General features: G+C 35.7%; 1 protein-coding gene across 2 annotated transcripts in view; it reads right to left on the bottom strand.

Moving 5' to 3' along the window:
- LOC109848248 (prolyl endopeptidase-like) overlaps nt 1–10,792 on the bottom strand; it is a 17,442-nt gene extending 6,650 nt beyond the window's left edge. For both annotated transcript variants that reach the window (XM_020417670.1, XM_020417671.1), the window contains exons 1-9: nt 10,548–10,792; nt 10,259–10,478; nt 9,985–10,185; nt 8,344–8,414; nt 8,104–8,266; nt 5,284–5,877; nt 1,099–1,479; nt 879–954; nt 718–781 (exon numbers count right to left, since the gene is read on the bottom strand). In XM_020417670.1, the coding sequence (XP_020273259.1) occupies nt 718–781; nt 879–954; nt 1,099–1,479; nt 5,284–5,877; nt 8,104–8,266; nt 8,344–8,414; nt 9,985–10,185; nt 10,259–10,478; nt 10,548–10,780 (2,003 nt within the window). In that variant the 5' untranslated portion in view covers nt 10,781–10,792. The remainder of the gene's footprint in view (nt 1–717; nt 782–878; nt 955–1,098; nt 1,480–5,283; nt 5,878–8,103; nt 8,267–8,343; nt 8,415–9,984; nt 10,186–10,258; nt 10,479–10,547) is intronic.

The following is a 12,242-nucleotide window of genomic DNA, read 5'->3' as shown; positions in this document are numbered from 1 at the left end:
TGCTTAGACAGAATTCCTACTAAAGTGAAGCTCCATCATATTGGTATCCTGTTTGATGATGTTTGTGAATTGTGTAATCTTAATTCTGAATCAAGAGATCATCTCTTTTTGCAGTGTGATTTCAGTCTACAAGTATGGAGGGCCTGCATGGAGTTTGTATGTGACTATAACACTCCCCAGGATTGGCAAACTTTGATTAATTGAATGATAAGAGCTTGGAATGGATGCAAATCTATCAGGGGAATTAAAAAAGCAGCAGTGGCAGCTTGTATAAATCATGTATGGAGAGCTAGAAACCTGTTTATATTTCAGGACAAGAGTATCTCGGTTGATGAAGTGGAGCAGAACATCAAGGTTGAGTTTAAAATACAGTGCAGCGTATTTTGAAGATAAAAGACACAAGAGAAAACAGAGATTGGTGTTGGAAAATGAAGATTAACCCAAATTTTGTTTGAGACTAGTTTTAGTTTCTTGGTATAGATAGAAGTTTTGTGTGTAGTTGTTTTGGGTTCAGATCCTATTTGATGTAAGGGTCTTATAGTGTAAAGGAAGATGTACTTTCAAAGCTTACTTTGGTAATGAGAATTATACTTACCCAGAAAAGGAAAAAAAAAACTTGCATTCTTACTGAAATTTCACACGTTAAGTCAAAAGATATACTTCCTGTAAGACAAGTTCATTAAACCAAGATATCATAGCCTAATATTAGGTTCATACTTGAGAAGCCACTGGAACTCTTCCTCTTTGTCTGAGCAACCATAATCAGATGTCCATGCATGACCTGAAGAATAGTGTACATGGCTCAGAAATGGCATTCGGAGAGAACAGATCCATAAAACATAAAAGCGAATTAGAAACAAATTCAGAAAGATGCCAACCAATAGTGAATTTGTGGAATCGCAACATGTCCATAACACCAACATGAGCCAAAGCACACCCATATAAATCAGGTCGCTGCAACAACATGCTCGGATTAAATTTGTTTCAAGACCTAATGATTAGATTCTGGAACATTTGCGCACATTTGGACTATGAAGCTCTTTATTTCTTCACAGAGGAACTTTAACTGTGATAGGAAAAAAACAACTACAGCTATACCTGATTGATGCAAGCAGCTACTAGAAGCCCACCATTGCTTCCACCCTCAATACATAATCTTTGGGGTTTCGTATACCCAGAAGAAATAAGGAATTCCGATGCAGCAATAAAGTCATCAAAACAATTCTGTTTCTTTGAAAGTGATCCTGCTTTATGCCATTCCTCTCCATATTCTCCCCCACCACGAATATTTGCTATGCAATAAACAACACCCAGGTTTCTTACAAGAGTAATACGGCTGACACTGAATGATGGTGTGATGCTAATGTTGAATCCACCATAACCGTATAACAAACAAGGATGTGATCCATCCAAACTAATGTTGTTCTTGGAGACGATAAACATGGGTATCTTGGTTCCATCATTACTGCCAACAAAAACCTACGTGCACCACATTAAGAAACTTAGTAATCAAAAGAACAATTATAATGCAGAAATTTGGTTTATATGCAATTATGCCCTCCAGGAGAAGGGAGAATGGCCTTGAAATCAGGATGTATGGGTGTTTGTTAGTGAAAGGTGCAAGGAAACATCTATGTTGAATATAATATACAATAACAGCTGGACATTAAGCATGATGTTGTTATAGTTCCAACAAGTAAGAAGTTCAGATGTAAAGAGGAAGATTTATGTGGGAACTTTTTTCTTCTCCATTCTATGAGATATCATCCGAAAAGAAAAGATTCGTGAGAAAAGGTAATAGCCCACCCTTTTCCAACATAATGTGATTGTCTAGGGAGCATGAGACGGAGTCGAGGAAGCTCCACTTGCCTCCATGAAAATAGGATGCCAAATTTTTACAACTAAGCTAGCGACTTGATGGCAGCCCTTTAAGGAGGTTCAATCTCCAAAGGTTTCCTATACCACACATTTCATTTCAAAATTCCCATCACGTTTCCATAATTGGGAAGGAGGTTCATTCTACAAAGGTTTCCAATACCGCATATTTAATTTCCAAATTCCCATCACTTAGACATCATTAAGGAGGTTCATTCTCCAGGTTTCCAGCGCCACACATTTCATATCCAAATTCCCATCACTTTGCCACCATTGAGTTAGAATCCTCATCATTTGAAATTCATTGTTCAAAAGAAAAAAGAAGAAAGGAGAAGAAATAACAAAAGAAAGAGAGAACACGGGGAAGAGGTGGTGGCAGCGGAAACAAAGATGAAGGGGGATAATAGTGGAGGAAACAAAGATGAAGGGGGATAATAGTGGAGGAACAAGTTAAGACAACGGTATCAGTTTGTAATGGAAGGATAATGGCAGTGGAGGCATAAGCAGCAGAAGTGCGAATAGTAGAATGATGCAACGGAGATGGACACATCAGTGAAGATCATGGCAAAGGTATAGTTGTCAGAAAGAGAAGAGGACCAAAACAATAAAGATTGTGAAAACACCAATTAAGCAAAGACAAGACTGGAACTGTACTGCACAGTGGTGGCTAAGGGAGATGGTTGAGAGAAGATGGTGGAGGTGTGGCAGCAAAAGATTGATGACAGTGATGGCACTGGCAAAGAAAGTGGCATTAGAAGTGGTTAAGTTTGTGAAGATACATCAGCAACAGGAGCTTGCAGTAGCGTCGGAGATGAAATAGAGAATAAGTGTGGCTGTGCGGGGATAGTCAGAATTGTCAATATCTTATGGTAGATAATACTTATTTTATGATTTGATATAATATGCAGGAAACTAGATATTTATGTATGTATCTATTGGTTATAGCTCAGTAATTATCTTATGATAGAATTGTCGCTTACTACATATCCTATAGTAAGTTGACTCAACTTATTAATGAAGTTTATTTTAGACACACTTATAAGGCTTAATTACAGGTTTGAAAATGGGCATAGCCTTTGAACAAAAGAGACCATTCAAGCCAACAATACCTATAAAACATGTCACCACGCCTAATTGATTTCTCCACTTACTGTTAAACCGACTAATCCCTAAACTCCCATAATAGGCAATCCAACTGTTCAGCCTTCTGATACCAAGGGGATAGAGAAATAGTTTGCAAAAATTTAACATGATTTTCGTCAAGTAAAACCTCCAACTAGGAATTAGGCAAATGAGGAGGGAAGGAAACTGGACATATATGTGATACCAGTTTGCCTCCACAACTTGCAACGTTGACCAGAACAAAAAGAGAGCAACTTCCCTATGTGATGAACTTCTGGACGCAGATCCATGAGCACTACAAACTTGACGGATCAAGTAGCACTACCCAAAAGAAAACAAAAAGAAGAGATATAATTACTAATTCTAATAAATCATTAACTTTTTGTTCTCAACTTTTCAAATATGTAATAACTTTTTATTCCTCTGCCAATTATGGATAAAATATCAAAAGTCAAAACCTGAAGTCCACAATAAAAAATATGGAAGCGAAAGAAGATAATGATGAAAGAAAATGAAGATACCATCACTAAAGACAATGATATTGCTGGATCAATTGCAGATGAAGATTGATGTTACGTTGGCTTGGTTTGTTGTATATTTTTTGGTTTTTTTTCTGTGGGGCAGAGGGAGGGTTCCGACGTTAGGTGAGTGGGAAGATGATGATTAATGTTATATTAGTTAGCTTGATTTGTTGTATCTGAGATTGATATGAATTTTAGGAATTATCATTCATAAATTTATTATGTTCATTGTTGAGATGGAATTAAGAGTTACCATTTTGATTAATAGCCTTGCATAATCATCAGACTTGGTTCTATGTTCTCTACATGTACGTTGTTTCCTATAAGATTTTAGTATTTCAAGTGGATTATCTATCACTTATTTTACGCTTATTCATCTCCTTCTATTGCATTGACGTTATATACATAATTAAGTAATTAGTACATGTGTGTTAATTAATCTTATGATACATGATACAATATACATGGAAATGACAAATGAAACATGCTGATATGAAATTTTTGTAGTGATGATAGAGGTGGCAAAGGGCAGACGAACTTACAATAAAATAATGGTGGCGAAAACAACAATAGGGGGGGTAGTTGATGAGTGAGAGAGGTAGTGAAGCGGGTTGAATGAGAGGATGGAAAAAAAAAAGGAAGAAGTACGAGTGGCAATCAATAAGGGTCAATCTTTTTATCCTATTATTTAGAACAAGGAGATCTCTTACGTGTTGACTAAAATAGACAGAGAAATTAAGAATTTCTTACCAGTTTACCTCAATGAGTAGGGTAACAATATAATTTTCTTACCCTTAATTTTAAGGTATTTACTCATTTTAAATAAAAAATAAGTAGTACTAAATTAAAAAAAATAAGTAGTACTAATAGTGTATAATATTAATAAAAAATAATAAGTAGTATAATTTTCTTACCCTTAATAAAAAAATAAGTAGTACTAATAGCGTATGATATTAATCTCATAAATTGACCAATATTTATCTTAGTAAATAAATGAGAAAGTTAGGGCATCGGATTCACATTAGCTTATTAAATATGTTATCTACTTTCCAATTTGTACCAATACTTTGTTCCCCCCTCTCACCCATTACCATATAGGTTAGGATAGTCGTAATTTAGTAATTAACTATCAGGGTAAGAGTAAATGATTGAGTATAGACAAATTACAATAACGTAAAGATAAGATCATCACCCTACCTATTGGTAGTTGGTACCCCAGGGAGAACTTTTCCAGTTTCTACCAAGTTTTGGGTTGGGGAATTGCATTTCCTACTTTCCAGTCAAGGCACGATAAGCAAGTTAGAGCTATAAAACTAGAACCTTAAGAACCAATTTGCATGTAGATGGACCTGCCTTTTTAATAATGTACTCAACATGCAAGAAAGAAGCACAAAGTTAACCGTGAAGTGAAGTTGATCTTTCTTAAATTTCTGTACATAAGTGGAAGACTCGGTTCTTATCCTATTATACGCATTATATAAATAGAGGATGGAGTGAATGAAGTTTGTTGGGTCTACATGGAGGTCATAGATGATATTGAAATGTTCTAGCTTCTCTGTCCTTTAGAATATTTAAATCAGATTTCTCTTTTCCTTCGAACTGTTTCTGCCCTTCCCGAGCTACCAAACAATGAGTGATTCAGTTTGTACTGTGTCTGATGCATATGCACTTACTGACATAGTGACATTACATAATTTACAAACACATGCATCCATTCATGCATATAGAAAATTTTAAAAATGCACTATATTCATATGAACTTTACCTGTTTGACCTGGAAATCTGATCGATTAAATCCCGAAACAGATATTTCTCTGAATATATTCATTTCTGGAACTTCAGTAGCCAAGTTACACCTATAAATGATACCAGGAGTAAGGAAGCCAGTGAAGCCAATGAAAACCTCACTATCTGTGCGCCTACAGGAGATTCCAGTCACAGAACCAATTTCTATGGGTAAATGATGCAGCAAGGCTCCTGTTTTCAAATCCCTTATCTGCAGAACATATTTGACATCACTTAGGTAACTCACAATAATCTGGTTACCATTAACTGCAGCAGCAGATTCAAGCACATCTTTTTCATGTTCGCTAAGAACATCCTTCCATAGTCCAGGTTCCTTGAGGTCTAGTTGAACTAGCTTATATCTCGGAGCATCCTTATTTGTCAAAAATGTAAATTCGCTTCCATCATTTGAGACAGCTTCATAACTTGCTTCAAAATTGTCAACAAGTTTAACAAAGGGCAGCCCATTTTTACATTCTTTATAATCTTCAAGCCCAAGAGAGTGTGAAGGCAGCTCAACATAATACAGTTTGTTTACAGGGTCACAACCTTCCGCGATATACAGAAGAACATACTGCAAAAACCAAATAGAAGTAAGCTGAAGTTGTATATAGCTAAGCTTGGTTATAAATAATATGCATAGAGTACTGGATGCAATTCAAAGGGGTCAATGTCTAATAACAAGGCACAGGAAATATCTTGATCTACCATGGCATAATGAGCTTGAAATCAATCTGTTTAACTGGCTACACAACAAATGACAAAAATCACATATATTAGACCTTAAGTTCAAATCACAACATAAAAAATGTTCAAATCTTCTCCAACTACTAATTGGCTCCTATTTTTGCTCTGTATGTCATGAAAATTCCTTGCCATTAACGGCGATTACATTGTTGAAGCTAACTTTAACATAATCATTCTATACACTTCAAATCTAAGTCAGAAGATGATGTAGGATGCATAACGAATAAATTCATGGAGCAGTGGAACCGTCACGAGCCAAACACAAATATGGATGCATCATTGACTTGCCCGCAAAGAAACAACCATATCTCTCAATCCGAAAAGCAAAATCAAACAAGTTACAAATGAAAATTGCCAATCTCAACAAGACGGAGTCAACCAGCTTGGCAGATTTCCAGAATCCCAACAGTTACACCCATATTTGGCAGAATTCTAAAATAATCAGCCTTTAGGATATTTTAGTAATAAAATTGAAGTCTATTTAGGAGGAAACAAATTCAATTTTAGTTCAAGTTAGACTGATTTGTTTCCTCTACTATACTGAGTATTTTAGGTAGTTTTGAAGAATTTCTATTTTTGGGAATTTTATTTATGTTAGAAGTACACTTTGTTTTTTTATTTAACAAGAACTGTAAACCTCATGAACAGATAACTTTTTTCAGTAAATTTCCTCTTATAATATTTTCTTTATATATTCGAAGTTCTTCGTGAACTTAAAAATCACCATTTGGTGGATTCCGATGTTTATCACTTACGCGTTGCGCTAGAAGATCATGATCCTTTCAACAATTAGAAGAGAGAAATATCCTTCAACAATTATCATTTGTTATTCTATTGGTATTGGGTAATAGCTGAACATGTAACCTATCATCTCCTATAGTGAGAACTTAGGAGTTTCATCTCAAGACGTTTCACTTGGCATTATTTTAATTACATATGGCCAATAGTGATCTCATATTTTGGATAATACAACGTAACTTCTTTTCCAAAGAAATTATCGGAAACATCTGCCATCTTTATTGGCATACAATTTTCCTCCTTATGAAATTAACATATATACACCTAATATGGTTATACAATTATTTTCATAAGAGTTTGGGGAAATACTGTTCTCAAAACATAGTTCAAAAATATCAATTTATGCTTAAGGAAATAGCATTACGTATTACCAATGTTTAGTTATAATGTGGCTATACAGTTATTTCCCCAACATTTAGGAAAATTCAGTCCTTCAAGCACTATTTTTGGAAAAACACTTCCTTAAGCCAACAAGTAACAGCTTCGTACAATTTTCTCTTCATTACATCAGAAAATGTTTACTCATAAGGCTATAATATTATTTCACGCTTTCGAAAATAATGTTCTTAACAAAGTGTTTGAAAAATATTACTATCCAGTTTAGAGAAAATTCTTTGTTATGTCACCAATGCTTAGTCATAATATGGTTAAGTTATTACTTCTCTTGGGCATTCAGGGTATTAGCATCTTTAAGAGCTATTCTTAAACCCATAAGTATCATACTCTTATATTAAGTGAATTTAGGTGCAAAATATTTATTTATGACAAAGGGACTCTTCAAACAAGTTTGACAGTATCACAAACTGTTTAATTTTTATGATTTAGGCCACATGATTTCTCAGCTAAAAGAGATTATTTACATATTTTCATGACCTTTGGATTATTTTGTTTTTGGGCTAAGTTAGGAATACACATTATCCTTAATTATGGAGCAATTGTTCATAGGATTGAAAGTGGAAAAATGTATGGACTGCTCTTACGTGACAAAAGATAAAACAATTCGTTTCTGCGTAACAAGGTCAACACAATCCGCTTCGATTTTTCGGTATAAAAATATAGTTCAATACCTGAAACGACCATATGGACCATCATGCAAAGTGAAACATGATTGTGACCAAGAAATATACCGAAATAGACACAAAAAAATCATTCAAAGACTTACAAATGCTATTAAATAAAACAACCATCCTACAAATGTTATTAAATAAAACAACCATTCTTAGTAAACGTATACATCTTCAAGGAAGGAACTGACCTTCCCATCATCAGTGACATCGGCTCCAAAAGTATACTTTGGGTGCTCGGGGTCTTCCCAGCACAATATATCCTCTGATTGATCTGTGCCCAAAAAATGGTAGTAAAGCTGATGATTCAAATTGATATTGGTCTCTGTTCCAACATCCAACTCATCCCCTTCCCTATAGTGTATGACAACTGCAGCTTATCAGTGCCATCACAAAGCATTCTATTAAAATAAATAACTAATTTAACTTACTTGGGAGCAGGATAACGGCCATAAAAGAATCCCTTTCCATCATGAGTCCAGTTGATTGATGAAAATTTAACCTGTATTGGGCATAAATGAATTAAGATCTAAAGCTGCACCAATAATTCATTGAATATACACATGTTTTGGAAATGTGTCCTTTGGATTCTGTTTTAGAAGAAGACTCTTTGAGTTCCCCTGTTTGCTGGCTAGAGAATCTGTTTACGTCACAAATGATGATTTGGATAGGTAGATTAAGTATTCCTAAGATGTTTGACTTTTAAGAAGACTAATAATTACAACTAATGCACAATTGCACATCTAATAAAAAGAAAAGATTATGGTGATGAGCTTTAATGGTAAATAACATCATATTTAACTCTTGTTTTAAAAGAAATAGCTTTTTGTCATTCTCATTCTTATACCAAGGACTTAGCATTGAAAGTTAACACCCAGACAACAATGTCTAGATGATTTGCTAACATGGACCTAATGTGTTGTAAAGGGTATATATTCTATGCAGGGAAAGAAACATGATGTTTGTTAACTGCAAGGAAATCCATGGACCAGAAGAGAAGATTGTGACTGCAAGAAGAAGAGGATGATCTAATTTCAAAATATCCGCGACAAAGTTATGATTGAATCATCGAAAAGCTAAACAATGGGGTTATCTACTTCCCCCAAGAGCAAAAAATTATGCACGTTATACCGAAATTAGTTTCCATAGTCATACAACGACGACAACAACAAAGCCATTAACCCAAATATTTGAAGTCAGCTACGTGAATCCTAATCTTCCATTCATGTATGTTAGGAGTCATCTACTATGTTAACTATTATCACATCCTTCTTATTTGTTTACTAACCAAGTTTTTTTAGGTCTACCTTTAGTCCTCTTTGCCCCATTAACTATAATCTAATCAATTCTCCTAATTAGTGTATTTATTGGCTCCATTGTACATGGTCAAACCATCTCAATTGACTCTCATTGTATCCTCGATTTTCCATCAGCATATTTTCTTGTAATTCAGATCAGTAATTGATCTAAATTTCTTGGAAATACTAGTATCCCTGCCTATCCATGAAACCAAAAAGGTGAAGGAATAATTTTAAACAGGCTCATCGTAACAGTAGCTATGCTCCCAAATGAAAAGTAACTTTTATAACTCTTAGTGGCAAATCCTAGTTCATGTAGTAGATTACAAATAAGCAAGATACGCTTGACTGTCACATTTGCATTACCAAATATGACATTTTTTACTGCTAAAACTTAGCGAAAGAAAGGTGTGTTCTAGTTGTAGACTTTTAATAGAAAAAAAAAAGTAGCATTTGCTTTAATACAACCAATGCTTTGTGATACCATGATAACAAACTTAACAGTTTGTCAATCCCAAGACAATGCATCTTGGGCACTAATTCATCCATGCAGCAACTCGTGCACATGATCACTTAAATATGTTTGGAACTTCTCAAACCCTTACTATGCAGTAGAAGGAGCATGCAACAATGTTGAGAATATCACGAAACAAGAATACAGTAATCCACATGTAAAAAATTAAAAGTATGGCACTTCTATTAAAACAGTTAACCCTAATGTTCATAATCTAAAAACTTAATAAATTAGCCAAAAAAGAAGTCCTCACTGCTCACCCAAGATAAGGAATCGGGCTCCGGCTTCTTATCCTTAACCCTCATCACCTTAATTGTCACCCAATCACTCCCACTCGAGCTCAACCCATATGCCAAGTACTCCCCATCCTCGCTAATCGAAGGCGAAGTGAGTGCCACCGTCCCATCTTCACTCAACCCATTCGGATCCAACAGCACCTCCGCTTCTCCATCCAATTCATCCTACAATCCAACAATAAAAAATTAACCCAATCCAACAAATAAAAATCCCAACATCACCAATTCCAGTAAGTACCTGAACATAGAGCACACGTTGGGCCTGCAACCCAGTGTTATGGAAATAAAAGTAACGGTTCCCTCTCTTGAACGGCGTATCATAGCGCGGGTGATCGTATAACGCCGTTATCTGCTGACGGAGCTTTTCTCTCAGGTCGCAGACGGCGAGGACGGAATCCGTCAACTCCGACTGCTTGTCCACGAACTCTTTGGTCTCCTCGGAGTCCGGATCCTCAAGCCTGAAGGCAAAAAGAGTCATAAAAAAGAAGGAATTTTTAAAAAGTAGGGTTTCAGAGGTGAGGGTTTACCAGCGATAGGGGTCGGAGATGCTGACGCCGTGATAGTCGTCGACGATGGAGTCGTCACGGCGAACAGGAGGGTAGCGGAGAGGGGGAAGCGGTGGCGAGACCGCCGCGGCGTCGGCGATGGCGGCGGAGGACATTTTGGGGACTTTGGAAATTTTGAGGAGGGGCAGAATGGGAAGACGGAGAGGGCGAATTGGGATGAGACGGAAGAGGGAGAAGGGGGAGGCGGAGAACATGAGGGGGGGGATACTTAAGGCACAAAAACTTCTTTGAAAGTGGGCGGAAATATCGAAACTTTGGCAGCTTTTTGAATATTAGTCCCATACCTTTTTCATATTTAGACATTAGGTCCTCAAATCATCCAAACTGGGATTAATTACACGCAGGTACCCTAAGCTATGATCTAATTAAATGGGTGATCCTGAAATCTGTGTATCTACACTGTTGATCCGGAGATTACTATTTGTAATTATACGGGTGAACCTAGAGTCCGTATGACAAGCTACTCCTAGGGTTACCCGGGGTCGTGTAATTACATTTAGCAATCTCAGGGTCACCCATGAGAAACACAGACTCCACGGACACCCATATAATTATATCATACCTCAAAGTAACCAGTATGTAATTAATCCTCCAAGTATTATACATCTCATTTGGCATATAGGAATGAGTGGGAATGGAATGTTAATTCTCACTTCTTATTAATGCGTATCAAAGACAGCACATTTTTAGAAACTAGAATGTACATTCTCACTTTTCATTTATTCACAACATAGAAATGAAAAAAAATCATTTCCACTTCTCATTCATTTTCACTTTTTATATGAGGATAAGCATTCCAATGAGATGGTATGTAATCACTTAAGTTGTTTGTGAATTCTCAATTACTTCAATTTGATCCTTTCTTAAGTTTTATTACTCTTTTGTCCAATAAAGATTTAAAGAAATTGCTTTCTGTATGCAATAGGGTCTTTTATTGTAATTATGAAGTAGTTTAATTGAAAGTTCTAGGTTTGTAATAAAGAGGGCTTGCAATTTTAACCTTTTTTTTCCTACAACTTTTAGTTTAGTTGAAAGTTAGAGTTCGGGTGTTTGATCTTGCAGCCTCATTTATGATAGTTCCCCAGCCACTCCCTTACTATTTTCTAAGTTTTTTTCTTTATAACCATGATCAATAGACATCATCTTAATGTGATATTTTTTAACTAAAAATTTTTCTTGCGTCAAACCTAATTGAGGCACTATAACTTACTTGTATCTAGATGTTCAGTCGGATTAATCGGATATGCTTAGGTGTGTCCATCCGGACTGGGCCGGGCAAAACCGGAGCCCGGACCCGGACCCCCGGGTACCCCGGGCCGGGTCCGGGCCCGAGCCCGGGCCCGACCAGGCCGGGTTCCGGGCCGACCCGGTTTATTTTCTTTTTTTTAATTCTATTTAAAATTTAAATTATACAAAAAAAAAGACAAAAAAATTAATAAAACAATAATTTTATTAATCACCTAAAATTACATAAATTATAAATAAAAAATTATAAAAATAAATTTTTTATTAATAATTAATAAATTATTTACAAATTACAAGTATAAATTTATTTTGGAATTCATCGCATCACAATAGATAAGTACATCTCAACTAGGTTGGCACCTACTCACCTATATCACTATCATTTGTAATTATTTTCAAAATAATTCTTTA

This window comes from Asparagus officinalis, chromosome 7 (genome assembly GCF_001876935.1).
Source record: "Asparagus officinalis chromosome 7, Aspof.V1, whole genome shotgun sequence".
NCBI lineage: Eukaryota > Viridiplantae > Streptophyta > Magnoliopsida > Asparagales > Asparagaceae > Asparagus > Asparagus officinalis.
Note: the sequence above shows the minus strand (reverse complement) of the source record. Positions and strands in the feature narration are given on the sequence as shown.